The sequence below is a fragment of the Pantherophis guttatus genome, chromosome 1, assembly GCF_059756535.1.
Source record: "Pantherophis guttatus breed Tessera chromosome 1, ASM5975653v1, whole genome shotgun sequence".
Classification (NCBI taxonomy): domain Eukaryota; kingdom Metazoa; phylum Chordata; class Lepidosauria; order Squamata; family Colubridae; genus Pantherophis; species Pantherophis guttatus.
The window spans coordinates 199,542,188-199,564,584 of record NC_142063.1 but is presented as its reverse complement, the minus strand read 5'-3'; the positions used below and the strand labels follow the sequence as shown (position 1 = coordinate 199,564,584).

Here is a 22,397-nt window from a genome sequence, read left to right as displayed (position 1 = left end):
AAGCAGCTGGAGGCCCCACGCATCTTGCACTGCCTTCAAGAACAGTCTTACCTCAATCGGTTGCCAAGAGCTTGGCCCCAATTGAGGCTCCCTGGGATGGAGCCAATAGCCCAGTGCTTGAGAGGGTCTTGGGAAAAGCTCCTTTATGCAACCCAGCCTCTCTTTCAGGTGGGCAGGAAGCCCCCTCCTACCATGCAGCTGCTGGTTGAGAATCGGGCAGTCCTGGGAACCATTCCCTGGCTGGACACGGAACTCCAGCAGGAAGGCGTCTCCTTTGGGCTACTGAGCGCCAGCCTGCACGCTTACTTGGTGCTTAAAGTGCCAGGCTACAATCCTGGGTCTGGTGGGTGCTGCAGCTCTCAGGCCAGCTGTGCGCAGAGCTGGCATGAGAGTTGCAGCGGCCACCAGGACCAGGGCCCAAAAAGCGCCTAGTTCAGTGTAGCTGTAGCCCCGCCCCTGCAGCACTGAATAGGCGTACAGGCTGGCACTGTACAATGCTATTGTGACCTAGGCTCACTTAGTCATTACAAGACACAATTAGTCCCAAACAAAACTATTTTATTATAACAGCTGAGAATTACTTCATTCCCAGCTTAGTCCAAATTAATTCCAAAACAAGTCCTTCAGAAAAAGTCCTTTGGGCTTATCACAAACTTTTATCTTCTTTGGCACCCTGCCAAAGGCCTTTCTTGACAAAGCCTCATGAAGTTCAGAAACAAGAATCGCCGACTGGAAACAGATTTAGCAACGTTGCTTTCCTACAAAGAACCCAAGAGCCTTTGCTGCTCTTTTAAGCCTCATTGGAGGGGCCAATCATCTCCTGGCCTTACTCCCGAGTCATCGCTTTTGCTTGAGCTGCGCTTGCCTTCTGGCAGCTCTGTGCATGCGTGCACTAGGAACAGGCTCCTCCTGTTCTTCTACCTCTCTGCTGTCCAACTCTGGAGGCTCCAGAGTCCGTGCATCATTCCCAGATGGCCCTGGCCCCATCTCTGCCTCCAACGCAGAGCCCTCATCTGGGCCTTCCCCAGACTCCAGGTCTGGCCCATGGTCCTCCCCAGTCTCCTCACTGTCCGACTCTGCTGCCAGCTCCGCAGGCTGCTGGTGGACCACCACAAATGTAGGCCGATGCCTATCGGGCGCCCAAACACTTTTCACCTGCTTTGTCTCCCTCTCTCTGTCTGTGTGTGAGAGTGACAGAGAGAAAGAAAAAGAGAAACAGTGAAGGGGAACCAGGAAGATAGGGTAGACGAAATGCTGGGTGGTGAGGTGATGGCCATCAACTGCCATGAGCGAAGCACCAGGTGGAAGTACCCGCTGTGCAGGGGTGGCTGAGCCTGCATCGCTTGGCTGGCCAGGGTGGGCACAGCTTCCAGAGTCTGAGCCTTTCCCGGTTGCTGGGCACCGGGCCCACCCTGCCCTCCGCTTCCGAGCAGGGAGGCTGTCCTTGGTGGGTGGAGCAGCGGCTTCCTCCTCCTCTTCCCCAAAGGCCTTCCCTGCTTAAAGGCCCAGCATGGCGCTTCCCCTAGCTCGCCCGCCTGCACTCCCCTCAGCTGCCCCTCTCCAAGCGTTCTGATTGCGCAGCCTCCCTGCCCCTTGACCTAAACTAGCCAAGAGGCATGCACAAATCCACTCACAGCAGTGAGCCAAACCGGTCCAGAGCCTCACCGCTTTCGGTTGCTGACTCCCTGGCCCGAGGCTCCCACAGCGCACCCATTCGCTTAGGGAGGACGTGCCCTTTTCCGTCTGTTTGCTGCTTTGGAGAAATGTCACAGCAGTTTCTCTCTCTCTCACATACACCATTCTTTCTTTGGGATCGCAACACAGACACCCTTCCAGAATTGCAAGGCTGAAGGCTTAGGATGGAGCTCTTTGTGGATGTGGGTCTGTGCTGCGATCCCAAGTAAAGAAAGATCGGCAGGAAAAGGGGGAGGAGGACAGCAGCTGGGGAGGTGCTCTAGAGATCTGGGCTGAGTTACACAGCCCTCACTGGCTCAGCTGATCAGCGGGCAGCAATTAAGGAGCTGAATCTCCAGGAGGTGACCGGGGAAGGGGAGGGCTGCCTCCTGTGCTGGCCATGCCCACCTCTTTACTAGGGCTTATTTTCGGGGGAGGGCCTATATTTATGCCCACCCCAAAAATCAGGCTTGGCCTTATTTTTGGGGACATGTCCTATTTTCGGGAAAACAAGGTATTATCTCAAAATTTCAAATGGTAGTTACTGTTAGGTAAGATACCCTATAGGCAAAATTTGGATTCTTGGCAAGCTTTGTTTGGATTTTCATTTAAATGAAGGGTTTTCTCTAGGATTTACTATAAAGAACAAGTGGCAGTACTGTATGAATAATCCTAATTAATCCTTTGTGGTTCCTTATGAGAGTTAAACATGGCAACAATTTATTTCATTTGCTTTTTTTAATTATTCAGGGTGGTACACAGAATGGCAAAACCATATGAATTTAACTGGCAGAAGCCAGTGCCTTCCTTTCTACAGGATGGAGCTATTTTTGACAGATACGAAGAGGTAAGGAACTTATACAGTATCTGGAAATACAACTGGAAACTGCATTCTGAGGGCAAATAATAGAATTCTGTTTCTGGTCATTATTGCTTCAGAGGGAATATCAAACACCACCTTTTTGTGAAAGTAGACGCTGTGCAAGATAGGAACAAAAAAAGAGGACTCATTTTGAGCTAAGCCTAACTTAAGTATCCTGGTGACCATGATAGAAGAAAAAGAACCAAATTAGAGCTGTTCCAGAGTCCTACTCGGTTGGAAGAATTATAACTAATTCGTATTATATCTCTCTATATAAAGATTTTGAATGATAGTTTCCCTTCAGCAAGCAGTTTTGGTAATGATAATAAACATTCCCATTCAACTTGGTGAGTGTACATGTATTTAAAAATATTGTTTTCTGAATGCACAGCAATTGAATTCCTACTTTTTTGCCATCCTTTTAAAATTCCTCATTGAAAAATGCATAGAAAGAAAAGAATGTCGATAGACCAAAGTCTAATAAAGATCAGAAAGCCATAGAATCCAGAACAAAAATATATATAATATGTAGGCAAGGCAGATAATTCAGTGATTTGCGTAAATATAAAAGGATAAAAAGAGGTCATCCCAAGGAATGCGAGAGGGAACATATTGCACTTCAAAAGATTAAAATGCAGAATGTTTTATTTAACCATGGGATCAGCATTCCTTTTAATAGTAGATAGTTTGTTTAACTGAATGTAACTGTCTGGCATTGTTTGATATTTTAACATGCATAAACGGAATCTCAAGCATTTGATAGATTAGCTGAATATTCTCTTTAACATGACAAGCAAGTAAAAGGCTGAAATCCCAATTACCCTCTTTGGCGATACTTTTACTCCATTTTCTTAGCTCTTGAAATAAAAAAAAAGTACTTTTAAAGATTTAAGATCTGCTAAGATTGTTGCAAATCTCATTTCCAATAATTGTAGCATACAGTAAGAAAACATAAGCATTTGCTGAATGATTTTTGCTTAGAAAAATATGTTTCAGTATTTACTTCCCCATCCCAAATATAAAAAAAAATATCTATTAGAAATACGCAGATATTTTTTTCCAACAGGATGCAGTGCTTTAATAAATGTGGAGGGAGATAATTTGCATGGCACAAACCAACCTTCATATGTAGTTCCTATGCAGGAATCAAGCAGACTGTTGCACTGAATGGTAGACCTGGGTACACTTCCAACAGTTGCATCCAAATTTTACCTTTTCGATACAGTTTGTAAAATGAGTGGTTTCTTCATATCTCAATCAGAGAAATTTTCCAGTAATTGTTTTAAACTAAAAAATGGAATGAAATGTAAGATTTAGAAATCTGTCTCCAAAAAAATTGTTGGTGGGAATCCATCTCTGCATCTCCGGTGTGGAATACCCAAGTTCATGAGAAAAGGTGATGGTGGTGGTGATGATGATGATGATAATTATGTACCATCAAGTTGTTGTCAACTCTTAGCAACTGCATAGACTTTCTTCATGATGAGCTAGCTGTCCCTTACTTAGTCCTTCAGCTTTTTTAACAATGCATTCATCACCTTTGTAACTGAGTCCATCCATCTTGCTGCTGGTTGCCTCTTCTTCTCTTTCCTTCTACCTTTCCCAGCATTACAGTTTTCTAGATTATGGATTCTTGCATAATGTATCTAAAGTAGGATAATTTGAGCCTGGGGAAAAGGTGAGGTATATCCTTAAATCAGTATAGAAATCTACTAGGACCTAAGAATATTCCTTCATAGGTAAAAGCTGTAAACTTCAAGATCATACTGTTTAACTCCATTGAGTAACATTTCTACAAAGATTACATTGCTGCTTTGGTTATTCATTCATTTAACATATTTTGTCTCTGAATTTTTTAAAAAGGTGGGTAATTTGGATTCTAATTTCTTTCTTGCAGACCTGAGTATTTTGGATTTCTCTTTCAACAGGAATCTTCTGTTTTTGAGCCAGGCTGCCTCTTTAAAGTTGATGAATTTGGCTTTTTTCTATCATGGAAAAGTGAAGGAAAGGTAAAATTTACAATGATCTCATGATTTTTTTATTTTTTATTTTTGCTTCCTCTAACAAACATAAGGTACAATTCTAGCTGTCCTAGTGAGAGGCACTGTTTCCAAATATTAGGGCCTTAGATTACAATGCTCCTGTCCAGTGATGGCTAACCTTTTCTGCACCGAGTGCCCAAAGCGTGCCTGAACCCCCAAAATGCAATGCATGTGTGCCTCCTGTGCATGCGCCCCACGCATGCGCGTCCCGCATGCACCCACCTTGCATGGGTGCGCTGGACCCACACATGCCCCCCTTCCCTCACATGTGTGTGTGGGGGCCCCGTACACACCCCACTCCCTGTGCATGCGTGGCAGAGCTGAATTGGGGCGACAGCTTGCGTGCCCACAGAGAGGACGCTGCATGTCACCTGTGGCACACATGCCAGAGGTTCGCCATCACGGCTCTAGCCTGTAATTTGTTGAGACAGCTCCCATAATATCCTGCTACTACTATTGCATTGCTGTAGCGGGATTATAAGAATTGAAACTGAACAACTAGAGGACATCAGACTAGATAAAGTGCCTAAGCCCCTAAACACACTTATTAAAGGTATAATGATGAAGAAATATTCCAAAGATTGTAATATTGGTTTGAAGGGAAGAAAATAATTTTCAACCAATAATTTAGTTCCATCCATTAATAGTGAAAAGAAAAAAAAAAGTGCTTATGGATAGAAGATCCATGTGTTGTGTGTGTGGACTTGCAATCCTTGTTCTATATTTTCTAACCATTCTCTACTTGCCTCAGTTTTGTACCTGTATAGCAACAACTCATTTTTGTTCCTTTTCATGTAATGATTCAGTATTGATCTTGCCACATTTTATATAATTGGATGCAGGAAATTATGAGAGGGATGAGTGTGAATGAAGTTGCTGAATTTATTTTCTCTGGAGTTAATGGTGTAACACTTTGAAACTTTGGCCATGTGTTACTGAACTCCACTACCTAGCATCTCTCACCATTAGCTCTGTGGAGTTCCTGGAAGAATCTCTGAAGAGCAGAAAATTCCCTACCTTTCCATAGATGTCAGCCTTACCAGATAGACCAGACAGGAAACACGGCCAAATAAATAAATTCTGCTTTGTTGAAAACAGAATTAACAGGACCTTATAAGACTGAAAGTACAATTCTTGCACCATCACCTGTATAGCCCGATAACTTTGGGAGGGTCCCTTCTGGGCCTCTTGCTTTGCCCATCATGCAGCTGTAGGCTATGCTCCCTCTTATCTAACTGTTCCTTGGGCAACATCCCTTCACCAGGTCTCCCAAAATAATTCCCACATATAATTACATCAGACCTCATCCACCATGGCCAATTGTTAGATATGAAGGCACTTAGACGCTGACAAATTCTAGAGAGCACAGGTTTTCCATGTTTGTTTTTTCTGACATTAATGTAATATATACTGCCTGGTATGAATTAAGATTGTGTATTTTTGAATGCTTAGCTGTTGGTGTATTTTCTATTTCAAGATACATCACATTGGCTGCTTGGCATTTATGATGTTCCTTTCTTTTCCAGGAAGGCCAAGTTTTAGAATGTTCCCTGATCAACAGTATTCGCTTTGGAGCAGTACCAAAGGTATTTCTGTAGTTTTGTTTTAAAGTATTGTTTTAAACAATTGGTATTGGCTTGAGGCCCAGGAATGGAAACTTTCTTCTGTTTCAAGAACTTCTGAAGTCTTTGCACCCTTAAGGAGGGACAATGAATTTTTAATTTTGAAAAACTGGGCTGTAGAAACTAACTTTTGGTGAAGATCAGATAATTTAGAAGTGTTTACATACAAAAAATATATTACACCCATAGATCTGAGTTTCTTCAGTGGCAAATATTGAAACATGTGCTGAAATTTTCCCATGTAAATCTGTGGCACTAAGAAGCTCTATCCTGATGCTTGCATTGTATCACAAACATTTAAAATAAAATCTAGACTTTAGATCAAGGCTTCTTGTTTCAGAATACCTTCAGACATTGAAGGCTATGATAAATATAATATTTTAATATACATTTGTTCTTTGGGATTTTGATTCTGATTAAGATGGTACCTTCCAAATGGGTTTTCTTGAATGGGATCAATAAACTGGAAGCTTCGACATCAAAATGACATGATTGTGTTTATCTCTTTCCCTTAGCCCTGGCTCTTGTCTAGTCTGTTGGGCCCATAGGATAGTGATACATTTCACAGACTAATACTTTTCCATTCATGCTTCTAACATAATTTCCCCTTTTCCAGTGGGAGTATTGGTTAGTTTGGCTGGTGGTAAAAAGACACCGCCTTCTGTGAATCTAAATTGTATTCATACATTTATCGAAAGGCAGACAGATATAATATAGTCCAATTTTTATAGTTTTTTTATTGTGCCTTTATTATTTTTAAATAACTCAAGGCAGTGAACCTAATATTCTTTATTCCTCCTGTTTTCCCTCAATCACAACCTCATGAGGTGGTTGGGCTGAGAGTGAGTGACTGGATCAAAGTCACCCAGCCAACTTTCATGCCTAAAGTGGGACTAGAACTCTCAGTCTCCTGGTTTCTAGGCCAGTATCTTCACCACTACACCAAACTAAAGAGAATTTAACCTAAATCCTGTAATGATTAGTTGACCGTAGGTGATGAAATTTTCCTGTAAATGCAAAACAGTTTGTGAAAGCTAAATTTAATGTTATTTGAAAATCAACAATGCTCCCAGACAAATTACTCTCTGAAGCAGTGGGAATAAATATTCCTTCCCACCCTCAATTTCATTTGTCAAGCAAACTAGAGTGAAAGTAAAATTTCACTTGAATGCTAAATATGAAACAAGTGGCTCCAGCAAAAATATGCTTTGTAAGGCAGTCTTTTGTAAATCTTTTATATGGACTTGTTTTAAAAAGATCCCATGATCTCAAAGGGACATTTGAAGAAGGAGTAGAAGCCACTGATTTATTCCTAAGGTATTTTCTCCAACTTGATGTCTCCCAGATGTTTTGGTACTATATGCTGTCTGTGACTATGGAGAATCTCAGACATCCAGGTCATGGTTGCTTTTTCAAGAGGCAACTGGACTTTCTAGTTTTTGTTTGAAGACAGAACTGAAGAAGCTTCTTGGATGAGAAGAGAAACATCTTCAAAGAAAAGCCGGAAAGCCCAGTTGCCTCTTGAAAAAGCACCTTTGGGACATGCTGTCTGGGGAAATTTTGAAAGTAGCAGCATATCTGGAAGGTATCAGTTGGGGAAGTGTATCCTAAAGTACACTTTTTCTCTCTCTCCAATAACTATGATCGGAGTATTTCACTTGGGTAAGGTCACTGCACCCAGAACCCAAGAATTATTGTTACTACTTCACAGGCAGATTGTAAATAAACCACTATCAGTTACCTAACACGAATATGATCTGTGTATACTATTATCACCTGCCTAAGTAGAAAATGAAATACTTCTAAACATGTGCTTGGAATAACGGCAAAAATATAAAGAAGGTAAATAGAAATAAGAAATGCTTATGGGTGAAAATGACCAATACATTTTTCTTTTCGTTTTTTTAATCCATGAGGGTTTTTTTTTCAAGCAATTAATTTTGTCCAACAGGATCCAAAAATATTAGCTGCTCTTGAAGCTGTCAGTAAAGCAGAAAATGAACTTGAAGGACGGATAGTTTGTGTCTGTAGTGGCACTGATCTGGTGAACATCAACTTTACATACATGGTAGCAGAAAGCACTGAAGACGCTAAGGTACTGCAGCTAAACATAGCTTTGGTGTTTTGTGGCATTATTGTTCCATGTAAATCCTTAGTATTCTTTAACAGGTTGGCAAATATTAATCTAAACACAGATCTTTTGACATCAATGGCAAAAATGAGCTAATCCCTCTGCTGAATTGGTGTGCTGCTTTTCAAATTATCTGGGTGTTTCTTCTGTATGGGAAAAATGTGTGACAATTAGGAAGTGTGTAGATGTGTGATAAGCAATTACACTGCAGTGAGAGATGTAATCTGTAACCCTTTGAACTAGAAGTCATAAGGACTGACTTGAAATTTATACCCAAGATCATAATCTGCACTTTCTTTAAAAATATTGTGTTTAATGGTAGGAAGGGCTGTACAGTAAGGAAGGATAAACTGTCTGACATTTGATATTTGATTAATGGAAGTAACAGAACAAAATTCAGCCACTAAATTGCAAGTTTAGGGTCCTTGAAAATGTGTTTGTGTCTATGTCTGTGTGTATTCCGTGCAAACTGCTTATCCATGTTACAGAGGTATTGCTCTGAGTGGCAGAGCAATTTTTACAGCGGCTGTTTTCCTTCTTCACTTATGAAAAAGTGGAAATGAGACAGTTCAGAAACATGTCCAGGATGGCTCAGGTGATGCTCTGAATTCATTAGATCCCAAAGCACTTTTCCCAGAACTGTTCTAGTATTAGAAAGAAACACTATGGCTGCTCTGCATGAAGTAGAAAGATTATATTCTCAAAAAGTTGCTACTTCTGGGGCCATTGAGTAAGTGCAGATAATCTGCCAGAAGAAAGAGAAGCTTAATTTAATGTCCATGATAATTTAATAGCATCTTAAACGAAAGAAGGTTTTACAAAACGATTAACCTTTTATACACAGTATTACATTTTCATGTTTAATTCAAATAAGAAGATAAGAATATATTGTTATCAAGAATTTATTTATAGGCTTTAAGATATAGCAAGTGTTGTTTATTGTAAAGTGCTCCAGTTTTTGTTCTTTTAAAGGACATCTGAATAGCAGTGTTGTTTTCCAGTATTCCAGTATTTGAGGGGTTGTCACAAAGAAAAGAGGGGCAATCTATTTTCCAAACCACCAGAAGGCAAGGCAAGAAACAATGGATGGCAACTAGTCAAGGAGAGAACCAACATAGAACTAAGGAGAAACTTCCTAACAGTGAGAACAATTGACCAGTGGAACGGCTTGCCTTTGGAAATTGTGGGTACTCCATCACTTGGTGCTTTTAAGGAAAGAGTGAACAGCCACCTGTCTGAAATGGTATAGGATCACCTGCTTGAGCAGGGGATTGGGCTAGAAGACCAGATCCCTTCCAGCTCTATTTTGATTGATCGTTATATGTAAAAATAATATTTTATAACAGATTAAGTGAGAAGCATGAGGTCCTTCAGGTATTGTTGGATTACAAATTATCCAGGATCAATTTCCCAATAATAAAACAAGTCAGAAACGATATTTCAAGGACTTTAGACAGTAGTATTTATGCAGAAATCTAAGAGTTGCATAATTCAAGGATTAGCATTGAATATTAAACTCGGTTTGAAAAACCTGGCAGTTCCTAAATTCTGCCTGAAGGGTATATTTTCCCAGAGAACAGAGAAAAAGGCAAATGCAGATATAGAGGCTGTCCTAACAGAAGTTCTTCCAGTAAAGAAAAATCTTGCGTAATAATGATTTGAAATAGGGTTTTAGGATAGTGAGCTAATGAATTTTGAAGACTCAGGTACTCCTACATCTTTTGAAACAAAGTCTTGAACTAAACCACACCGTTTGTGTGGGACAAACGGTAGCCAAGATGAGAATGTGAGTAAAATAACATTTCACTGCTGTTTCTCTACCTGGTACACAGAGTTTCTGTTTCTGATAGGCTCTTCTTATATATTTTTAGCTACATCTGTCCCAGAATATTAGGTTGTGCTTTGTAATATCTACAATGTTTCCTTGCTTTATGTCTCTCATTCTGCTGTCCCAGACTTTTCAGAAATCATATTAATTTGAAATTGCATTTTCACATTCATGTATTTTTTCCAAATGTGTGATATATATTTAACATATTCATCACGTTAGATCGAGAAGGCTTTGGATAATCATTCTGCAATGGTGTGAATTATTTGTCACAATATATTTCTGTACAGAAAGTGCATCCAAAATACTGATGCACACCTATGATGCAGGAAATCCTGCTCTCTAGTGAATCTAAATTGCGCAGCACAGCTGTTCCCCCCCTCGCTGTTCTACTTACGTGTTTGACGTGTACTGTGCATGCATACATGTGCAGGATGTATTTGGTGCGCTCTGTTCATGCATGCACAGCACATATTTGGTGCGCACTGCACATGTGCATGCACACAGCGCACATTTGGCACGCACCGTGCATACGCAAGGATGCAGTGCACATTTAGCAACGCACTGCGCATTCACGGCCAGCAAACCGGTTCAGATTTCACTACTGGTCTCCTGTTTGAGCAGAGGTTGGACTAGATGACCCCCAAGGTCCTTTCCTAATTCTATTAGTTGAGTAATGAAGTTGTAATGTAATGTTTCATCCCAATTGTATCTTCCCATCCCAGCCTGGTTAATCAGGGACAGTATGTTGTTGATCTTGTGGGTTTGCCATTACCTCTGCCTTCTGGAACACTTTTGACACCAGAGGTAAGGCAGCCCACTCACCCCTCTTCCGGCCTTCAGAAAGAATTGATCCTACTATTTGGCTTGGAGGTCAAAGAGTGATATGCGATCCTCGGGAGGATTGGTTTTGTGAGGGTGTTCTCTCCACCGTGTTAACTTTATAACTATTATAGCCCTACCTTTTAAATTTTGTTTTTATCTTTGTTCTTATTCATGCTTTTATACTATGTATTATTATTATTATTTTGTAAACTGCCTGCAGTCACTTAGTTAGATAGGAGGTATAGAAATGTGATAAATAAATATCTGTAAGCTGCTGTTCCTATTTGTGATGCACTTCTTCTCATACTTTTCTGAAGCAAAGAAGGTATTTATTTTTAAAACTGATGTATATTTTTTGAGCTGTGTAAAATTTCTGCAGCACATATAGAAAGTAACCAACTGGAAGGAAACTGTTTTGTTACAGTCTGAGATGAGGTAGGATGGATTCAAATTCTGCTTGATATCGCCAGATAATGGCATTAATTGTGCCATAAATGAATAAAGTTATTGAATAAAGTATGTATGTAAGATTGGAGATATCTTATTTTGGATTATTAGATAGCCAAAGATGGTATTTATAGGTTATGGCATGAAATGTGTATGGATGGAGAAGTCCAAGCAGAAAGGGTAGATTATATAAAAATGAGGTTATAATTAGTACTCTCCTTGCTTACCTTTTTAGCTATTCTATGCATTCAGAGCTTGTTCATGGGGGACATCAGTTTTTACATAATTATTAATTTTGGAAAGAGGTAATAGAGTAATTTATAAGATAGCTACAATATTGGTAGATACTAAATCAGTAGATACTAAATTGTGGATTCCCTACTTCTTCATATACCACTTCTGTAAGGTCCAGGTCTCCATAATTTCTGTTCTTAAAATCAAGAAAGTTGCAATATTATCTTAGAGAAATATCAACATACCGGTATTTTTCTTCCCCAATTTCTGGATAATTCTGCAACTGTATTATATTCCAAACCTCTACTGACACCTGGTGGTGCAACTTTGGAAGAAGTGTTAAAGCTTGCATTTTTAAAACACGAGAGGCTCCTTTAAAAAAAAACAAAAAAAAACCCTTTATTTTAGTCTTTCATATGCTGCAAAAAACCTTAGCTTTTTGTAATGGGAGATTATTTTGACAATTTTGTGTTTGTACTTCAAATATATGAATTCAGTATCATTATTTAAAGAAGAGAAGTTATCTGTATAAAACAAGCTTTTTTCAATAGAAGGTCAGAGAGAGATAAGCACTACTAATTATTCTAACTTGTGTTACTCTTAAGATGTTTCTGTAGTTATATTGCTTTTAAATTGATTGATTGGGTGGTCACTATGCACACTTGTGGGCACACACTAGACATATTTGTTTTATCTTTTTGTCTTTCAGCAATGGATTGATGGACTCAGATCAATTATAGGTAACTTCAGAGCCAACAATGTCTGTCCCATGACATGCCTCAAGAAACAGTAAGCTTTTTTCCCCTCACCTCATCGATTACGATTTTGTTCCTTCTACATGTTTCTTGATGAGCATTTAAAAAAAGTTCCTTTCCTTATTTGGCACAACAAGAAATAAATACAGTATCTGGATAAGCTGCAGAAGGCATTCCCCAACATTACAAACATCCATGAGAAATGTGGTATTAATCTATTTCTCACATTTTTTTCCACAAATAAAATACGTTCCGAAAGTCAAACACACATTCAGGAGTTAAGGGAGTTTACTGCTGGATTTTATGATCTGTTGAGAGAGGCAGTTTTAATTATTAGCTTTGCCTGAACTTTTCTTGGTTCAGGAGGGAGAACGGCTGCCCACTTACTGTACATACAAATGGATCCAGAACTGAATTATTCTTTTCTTTATGATATTTCTCAGAGAATATTACAATATATTAAGAAAATGCAGCTGAGACCAAATACTTAAATGTAATCTTCCTACCGTGTTCAGATTACCCTGAAGTATATTTGTACACTCCCCACTTTGTAAGCCCTCTTTTCCATTTCTTCAAAAAGAAACCTAAAAGATTTAGCAACAACAAGTTTGAAAAGATTCTTATAGTCCTTCCCAGTTTCCTTAAATGCTATTTCCCCTCAGAAACTGTTGTTACTCTCTAAACAGTAGAAGGTCCAATTCCTTAATATCTATGGAGATTCTCAGTCATCTGGATCATGGTTGTCCCAAAGGTGTTTTTTTCAAAAGGCAATTGGACTTTTCTTTGTTTTTTCCTTGAAGATGTTTCACTTCTCATCCAGAACTGAAGAAGCTTCTTGGATTAGAAGTAAAATGTCTTCAAGGACAAAACAATCGCCTTTTGAAAAAACACCTTTGGGAGTACAAGTCCTCAGGATACATAGTAATGTTAAAGAGAGATTTAAAGCAGATGCATCTGAGAAGAAGGTTCTGGAACCTCTTTACTCACTCTTTCAGCCCTCCATTTGTTCTGAAACTACTTGGAATATCTTTGGCTGATGTAGGAAGAACCCTTGGGGGAATTAGCTGAGCTGCATGTTCCAACATCATGATCATTTCTATATTCCAAAATGTTAGGCTGAATGACTTGCCACAGAGCATCTCTGCTGTGGATGACAGAGGTTATTGTAGAATATATCTGAAAAACAAGTTGTAGAAGTAAGTTGAAGTAAGTGTTGGATACACAGACACACTAACAGCCCCCCTTACATCACCCTTTAACTTCCTGTAGCTTTTAGCACCCTTTCAGTAAAGCTCTCCAGAGTGCAGAAATTCCTGCTTTTCTTCATTCAAGGGACTTCAAGCGTACCTCATGCCACCTTTCCATTATTCACATTGCTCATGGAACATGGAAAAGCCAACATATTTGCTCTCTGGAGAGCAAGAATATGTGTAGAGTAACCAGCATTGCCTCTTCTCACTCATAATATGTAATACAAATGCTATTCAAACAAATGTTATCAAAAGTGCTTCAGTAGTTGCTTTATTTCTTGGATGCGAAAAAACATTTCAACTGAAGCTTTCCATCCATTACAGCTGAATTAAATATTTCATGTGTATTAAATTGTGTTCATTCTAGCATGACTGTAAAGGAAGGCGTTAAAGAAGGCGTGATAACAGAATGATAGTAGTCAGAGGAAATCGTTTCCCTCTTTTTCCTAACTTGTGTGTTTATTTATGCTGTTAAGATTTTATCTGTATCCAAAAATTTGGAGCATTTTCATTCAATTAGAACTTTTAGAACAGTGTCAAGGATTATGTAGCATGCATGTGACTCTCCACTTTCAATTATTCCTTCAATATCCCAAGGATATGTTACATGAAGTTTCTCCACCCACCCACCCACCCCCCGCAAAAAAAAAGGGGTAGAAACAAGAATGAGAGGCCTGTGTGAAGCAAACAATTTCCATTCTCTTTTTTTTTTTAGCTGCCCATCCAACCCTGGAAAAATGACCTGAAATGGCAATAACATTTAGCAGTGAATTTTCAGGCGGGGGGGAGGGGTTTGAAGAGCAGGGTTAGAGGTCAAAGTGGAAGCAGTTTGTATTTTAAAATTAGGTGAAAAATGTCAACCGTGTTACTTTCATTCGCCTCATGATATCACTGCATGGCCTGTCCCCTCCAGAAGGCTAAGAGACAGGGTGAGCTGTGGCCCTTTACTCAACTCTGTTTTAGAAGCCCAGGGTTCATTGTAAAATAGAGTCACAGCTCAGCTGCAACTGACTTACATTAGTCTGACTTTTTCTGCCCAAGTTTGAGAAAGCTGCATCTCATCTTCTCTGATCAAACTGAGTTTACGTCAAGCCCCCTTTAAGGCTTCTTTACACTGATAGTAGGAAAGAATTGTAGTTAGTCTTATGAATGAGAAGTAGCAAGTAGTCGTTTATAAAATACAAGAATGCACGAAGGTGAACATTTGACTCAGTTCTTACATAACTCCATGTGTAAACAGTGTGAACTTTTAAAGCCCTACTTTTATACTTCGTAATAAAAAAAAATCCCAGAGATAGCCTTTGGTTTATTCTCCTCCTACAGTTCATTTTATAAACTGAGCTTTTATTGAATTATTTGGAGAGGAAAGTCTAATTGTTTTTTCCCCTTCTAGCTGGATGAAATTGGCATTTCTGACTAACACTAATGGCAAAATTCCAGTTAGAAGGTAAGTGTATTGTGAGCTTCAACTGTGGGGTTATGGAGAAATTGTATGGTTGTGAAATTAAAATGAATAACAGTCACAAGTCAGAAAGTCCATTAGAAGCAATATATTTTAGTAGTCTGTTGATCAAGGTAAAGGGATCCTGTAATCTGTGTCTAGGATCTATGATTCAACAATATTTTCTATCCTGATCAGATGTTCTCAACTGAATAGCGAAATAAACAATCAGATACTGTATAGCCCTGCTAGAGAAACCTCCTTTATTTTGGGCATAGAATTGAAATTTAATAGAAATAGCATATCCATTTAGCCCTCTAAAACAGTTTTCTAGAATTGGGAAATTATTAATCCTGTATGTTCAGAAGGATAGGCAACATGCTTATTCCAAATGTTTAAAGTAATTACAAGTCTCACATCCTTTTTATTTCCATGCTGGCTTAGATATTGTATAGCATCCAAATAGCATCCAGGTGCTTAGCCCTGTTGTAGAGTTAAGCACTGCAAATTTTTAAAGTTATGGCTCAAAGGAATTATCACTGCTGGTTGATCTAAGTGCAAAAGTATAGGAGGAATAACAGAAATAAGTTGACCACTGTTGCTCAAAGGGGAACGGGGCTTAAGCAGCAACCAGGCTCTGGCCCATGAATGTAATAAGGCTAAAGCAAACAACTACCATTGTTATCATTAGACCACATATTCAGCATCAGTGGACTAGATTATCTGCTTATTCTAGTGTACATAGAGAATAGGCATCACTGTAAAAATCTCTTTAGAGTCAAAAGTTGACTCTTCAAAAAAATTTTGAGAAAGCATTCATTCACAGTGAAAGAAATTTGAAGTGAGATTGGCCAAGGATTAAGTTTAGAACACGATATGAGAAAGTTTCTTAGATCACACCATATTTGCAATGGTTGACTAAAAATTCTACATACAACACTCCTGTGTTCATGATATAATTCTTGATCAGCGGGGATTTCTCTAGAGAAGTAAAGACTGTATGAAAACCCAAAAAACAGAGAGAAAGAACATGCTGTAACAGCAGTTGTCAAAGTTTGAGAAAACAACAACAAAAGGAAATATTTAATTTACACAAAAACCAAAATGTGGGAATAATTAACCAAAGAATCATAAAGGATGCTTGAAAGCTTTGTTTTTCAGCTTTCTTTCAGAAGGGTAAGTGGCAACAGTCTCCCAGCCTTCATCTACTAAAACAGAAACTCCACTACAAACCTCTGTGTGAGGACACAAGATTCAAATTATAGTTTTTCCTCAAACTTTAACTTTCTCATAATATCTTTGGATTTAATCCCCTATTGTATCTAACCTATGTAGGTATAGCTTTCTATATTAATATCTTCTATTGTTAATCCTGGTTTATGAATGTTCACACTCACTCAAAACTACACATTAGATATATGGTAATGGATGTGAAAGTTAGGTGATGGAATTATTTATTTATCCATATAAAAGCGTACTGTTCTTGAAGAGATACTTTACACTATCAATTCAGAAAATCATTAATGAACTATTGTCATCTCAGTAGAGGACATGTGATGCAGCTCTGTTTATGAGATTGCCAAAGCTTTGGAATAATTTAATTCTCCTTTTTTTTCCTAGCATTACCAGAACGTTTGCGTCAGGTAAAACTGAAAAAGTGATATTTCAGGCACTTAAAGAATTGGGTCTTCCCAGTGGAAAGGTATTTAAATTTCAAGAATAAAGGGTTTCAAGATGGGTGTTATAAGCCTAAAACAGTTAATGGTTGCAGTTGATTATTCAGTATTACTTCAAAAATTATTCATTAGCAGTTTGTCCATTGTTAATGTCTATGCTAATTATAATTAGAATATTTTAATGCAGTAGCTATATACTACACACATAAAATAATGTACATTATTGTTGCGATTATAGAGAACTATTTCCAGATTATTTTTTTTAGTCAAATAACATTAAATTATTTGCTTCCATCCATAATGAATATATTATAAATTCTTCCATTGCTAAGTCAGTGCTTATCCAACCCGGTATTAAGTTTTATTTTACTTTCAGAATGATGAAATAGAGCCTTCAGCTTTTACTTTTGAGAAGTTTTATGAACTAACCCAGAAGATATGTCCTCGTACTGATATAGAGGAGCTTTTTAGAAAAATGTAAGTTACTCTACATAATAAACTTAATTTTAATATTATTTAATCTGAAGATAATGCTGTTGTGTAGTGTTCCTATCAGAAGTCATTTTTTTTCTCCAAAGGTTTACCTCAATGTTCCGATACAGGTTTTCAGGATCTTCTGATTTAAAGAAACACTTTTGTTTTTAAATTGGCTTTACTAACCTATAATATTAACTTGCTATTATAAGGTTATTAACACAATATATGAACTAATTAGGTTAAGAAAGTCTTAACATCTGAGGTTTCATGCACTAAGTTATTAATGTGGAAGACTTACATGTTGAATTGCTTCTTTCTTTAATCTGTTAAATTGGGGGCATAGAGAGAAGGAGCTTTTTTGTAGCAAGCATAGTCAGTATCACTTATTAGTGCTGATTTTGAAAATGCAGTTTAGGTCTGTTAAAGAATATTAGATCAATGCTGGGAATATAAAAAAAATGTCAACATGTAAATCATACCTGCTGTAGGATCTTACATGAAAACTTACATTTTTTTCTAATAAATTTCTTTTCAGCAATGGAGACAAAACAGATTATTTAACGGTAGACCAATTAGTGAGCTTTCTAAATGAAGTAAGCTTTTTCATACATTAACTACCTTACAAGTCTGTCTGCAGTGGCTTGCTTCTCCCAGTTGTATCATTGCATGATCCATGCTATCATTCGCTGTGCTTCTGATCTGTTGGTCTTTCCGTTTCGGCAAGACTGAAGGTGCAAAAATCAACTCCAACTTGATGCATTCTCCTGTTCTCTTTTTGTTGGCTTTGCAACTTGCTTGCATTGATTATTTGCTGTATTGTGTAGATGCTCTGTGTGTGGTTGTTTTGTTTCTATTTCATATGTTGTCTTAACCAAATGATTTAAAATCTTTTTTATTTTTAGGAATTTAGTCCTTCTAAATATTGAGGAGGTGGTGGCAGGGAAATTGGGCTTCTCTCTGTAGTATCTAAAATGTTTCATTTTTACTGATGTTTTTGTAAGGTTTACATGTGACATAGCTGTCTTCAGAATGCTTGCATTTCTATTGTAGGTAATATGTCAGTGGTATGAAGTTCCTTAGATGTTAGATATGCTTTCTATGCATTACCAAAATACACAGTATTTTAAAATTAGTCACTCAATGGAGAATTCTTTGTGGTAAGATTTTAAAATTCTTTTTATTAAACGGTTGACATTCAGTATTTCATTATTTAGTACCGTAGATTGTACAAACAACATTGTTCGTATTTTGAATAATGTGTATGAACCAGTTGTTTCAATTGGCTTGATTAGACATTTCTTCAATGTTCCTTGACAGTGCAAAGTAGGTCAATAAACCTCCTTAAGTTTCTTTCCTGGGGATAAAGTTTAAGAAATCAGCATTGGTGAGGATTCATGCCATATCAACAAATGCTTTCTGGCTTTTTTCCTTTCCAAGTTCCTCTCATTTGGTGAGAGAAAAGAATTATGTCACAATAGCCAGTTTATAATGCAATTCTGATGTAGTTGATCGTATTTTTGTCTGTCATGGGGTTACTCTGAGGAGACCATCCACTCTTGCTTAGAAGTCTCTCCCACACTAAAATAGGAAAATCTTCAGCAGCGAATTTATTTTAATTTTTTCAAAATATTAGTTTTGAGGTTTGTATTTTTGTAAAATGCTTACCTTAAGAAAGGGAAAGAGAAACCTCCAGAAGACAAAGAAGCATGATAGAAATAAAGCAAAAAACGATCTTTTGCTCTTGGTAGTATTGGTTAAATTTTCTTGTTGTATTGCCTCATACAGCAACTGTTCAAATTGTGATGAAATTTTTCACAGTGATGAAAAAGTAGCTTTGCAACCAATTCTTGCATGTACATCCTTTGCAAGTCTATTAAGCAAAGGAAAGCTGAAGTAAGATCATAAGTTACTGTTTCACTTAGCAACTGCTTCACATACCTGCTTCACTTAACAACTAAGTTGCCGGTCCCAGTTGTGGTTGCTAAACAAGAATTACCTGTACAAATATGTCAGCAAAATTGCTTGTTTTCATTAAAGGTGAATTGAGAAATTTCTTTGCTATCCTATTACCAGTTTTTGCCTTCTGATAGGAAAATGAAGACAAAACTTCTGTGTCTCTCATTTTCTCTGCAATTTTTTTGGCCCAGTTGCATAATTTTTATTAGAAAATGATCTAATGTTTATTTGTCTTTGTACTAGTGCCTTACTAGCAATTTTAAGAATGGATCACCAAGAAATGAGATTCATAAATTCATATCTCTAACAAGACTGGTCATTAGCAATGACAAAAGAAAACAACATATAGCAACTTATGGAATTCATTACCATAAATGTAGAGATGGTCACTATCTTTCAGAGTGAATTATTGAAGTGCATGAAGAAGGATTTGCATTTATGAGATATGACTACAGTTCTTAGTTCACATATTATATTAGACATGATTTCTGATTATGGTTTTTTGAACAACTCATAGTGAATTTTTTATTTAATTGCAAATATGTAAGGGCACACACAATTACTAAATGAAGTAAATTTCGTATATCATGCTATGCCAGGAATAAACTAAGTACTTTATTCCTTAGCATGATGACTAAAAGTCAGCCTCTGATATCTCAGTTGCTAATCCTAAGAGCTGCAGAACTCAAAAATACTTTTTTGACCATAACTGGGAAAACACGCTAATTATTACACAGATTTTTCATTTGATCCATCAGAACTGATGCAATTTAAATTTGCGGAGTAGAAAGATTGTTCAAATATGACACTATAAGAATCCAAGAGAAAGAGAAATTTGGGGGAATTGTTTCCATGTATTTAGATTCTACCTTTCTTCTCTCTAGAATTCCACATTGGTAATTTGAAATACTTTATTAAGACTTCATATATAATGTAAAGCGCAGGTAGATTGTTAATATGTACTGAAACCACCTTCTTTGTTTTGCCACTGATTTTGGATATTGTACTGAAACACACGTTGCAAAGCTATTCACTGTACATGTTGGAGAATATGGTTTTGTGGTTGGGTTGTGAAGTTGCATCCTCTTTTTCAATAATGCATTAAATAATGCTTGCATCTAACAGCTTTTATATTTCATTAGTTTTAGGTTGCCTATTAAACAGCTGACTAGTTTTAGTATAATTATCCAGTACAGTGAATTAAATTAAAACAGTTCATCGGGTATACATTTACGGTATTTGGAGCATCGATTAAGGGAATATGATTTGCAATATGTGATTGCATTTTTAATAGTAGGGAAGCAGAAAAGAATGTTTTCAGTAGAAAGAAATGTCATTTATTTGCTTTACATTGGCTATTGCTAGATGTTACAGAGAATGCCCAGAATATTTTAGAAATTTAGAAGTTCCATGTAGCATATTGGCAAGGAAAAAAGTGTTGTCTGACAACATAGGAGGCTCTATATTCCATCTTTAAATCTCTTTATTTTTAAATCCCCAATGAAAGGCTTATCTACACAGAAGGATTTATTTTGCTTGCATTTGCATGTATGTTATTTATAACAGCAGATCAAGCAGAAACTCTACTACATAACGTTTCTGCTGTGCAACTTCTGGTTAGCATTTAATCTGAAGCTTGGCTAGTATTTTAGGAAAGGACTGAATCGGACTTGTTTATGAGTATGTTTGATTAGGATTGGGCTAAGTGAAAGGTAACAGAATGTAGTTTCTGTTAACCTTGTGAGGTAGTGTAGACCAGAAACACAACTAAGAAGTACTGGTTTTATCTTTTTTATAAGGTTATAGAACAGATTTGCAAGTTTAACAGAATCTTACATGTCTGAAAATACCCTTCCCTTCTTTCACTTTTACTCTCCCAGAAACCAGGGAGGGTAATTTCTGTAACACTTTTGCCACCCTTCCTCTTTTGGATTCAAAAGTTATAGTTGCTCAAGAAAGCATTTATAGAAAGGTGTAAAAAGCTACAGTTCCCATAAACTCAACTCCCATAAACTAAATGATGAACTGATCTAGAATTTAGTAAAATGGAAACAATAAAATAATTAATGAATGGAAGGCATTCGTTACTATGATTAATGTGGCAACTCCATATTTTACTCTTATTTAAATATGCTACATATAGCAAAGACTTATTAAATTGTTTTAATTACTAAAACCAAAAAAGAATAAAGGCGGTGACAATCTATATAGTACTAACAAATGTTGTTTCCATAACCTTTAACTGGACAAAATGATGCATCACAGAGCAGCAATTTTTGAACCAAGGTATCTCAAATCAGCTAATTTACAGAATATGTCCAGATTTGAGACCCATGAGTGCCATGGAATTGAACTTTGGCAAATTTTATAAAACAGTTCTATGACATAATACAAAATGTCATAGAACATAGATCATTCAACATGCGCTATTTTAAAGATGCCTGTCTGAATGTATCTCAAATTTTCCAATGAAGGCAGTACATTAGATGTTTTGTCATTGTTGAAGGCATTGAGGAAATCTGGTAAGGAAATATCTCTGAAAGGATGACCCAGCAGGTCACCAGTTGTTTATAGTATTGCATTAATTCCAAAAAGTGATCGATCAACTAACAACAGTTTCTATCTTCCTCCCCATCTGCCCCCTCCCTATTTTTAATTGGATGATAATGTTTGGTTTGTTTTAATTTATTTATGTTTTGTGTGTCTCTCTCTGTTTTATTTATTTATTTATTATTTATTATTCGAATTTCTATACCGCCCTTCTCCTTTCGGACTCAGGGCGGTGAACAGCCAAAATAAAAACATTTATACATAAATACGATTAAAAATAGATTTAAAATAATTAAATTTGGCCCATAGTTTAAAATTTATCAATTTAAAATCCATATCAAAATTTAAAACCAACCATAAAATCATAAAATCAAGAGAGACCGGCTAACTGAAAGAGATGAGTTTTTAGGGCCCGACGAAAGGTCCGGAGGTCGGAGATCACTCGTATCTCTGGGGGTAGATTGTTCCAAAGGGTAGGTGCCACCACAGAGAAGGCTCTCCTCCTGGGGGTCGCCAGCCGGCATTGTCTAGCCGACGGCACCCTGAGGAGGCCCTCTCTGTGGGAGCGAACTGGCCGGTGGGAGGCTATTGGTGGCAGAAGGCGGTCCTGTAAGTACCCTGGCCCTA

At 37.5% G+C, this 22,397-nt stretch overlaps 1 protein-coding gene across 18 annotated transcripts in view; it reads left to right on the top strand.

The window, feature by feature from the left end:
• Positions 1-22,397, top strand: part of PLCB4 (phospholipase C beta 4) — a 180,682-nt gene that overhangs the window by 106,102 nt on the left and 52,183 nt on the right. For 12 of the 18 annotated variants that reach the window (XR_015731278.1, XM_087882318.1, XM_034432356.2 and 9 more), the window contains 9 exons: positions 2,425-2,521; positions 4,465-4,545; positions 6,105-6,164; positions 8,152-8,295; positions 12,375-12,454; positions 15,064-15,117; positions 16,732-16,813; positions 17,164-17,264; positions 17,800-17,857. Coding sequence is in view for 16 of the 18 variants with exons in the window: in XM_087882322.1 (XP_087738448.1) it covers positions 2,425-2,521; positions 4,465-4,545; positions 6,105-6,164; positions 8,152-8,295; positions 12,375-12,454; positions 15,064-15,117; positions 16,732-16,813; positions 17,164-17,264; positions 17,800-17,857 (757 nt within the window). In the remaining 2 variants the exon portion in view is untranslated. Of the gene's footprint in view, positions 1-2,424; positions 2,522-4,433; positions 4,546-6,104; positions 6,165-8,151; positions 8,296-12,374; positions 12,455-15,063; positions 15,118-16,731; positions 16,814-17,163; positions 17,265-17,799; positions 17,858-22,397 lie in introns of all 18 variants that reach the window. The other 6 variants (XR_015731277.1, XM_087882316.1, XM_087882317.1 and 3 more) reach the window with 1 other exon arrangement.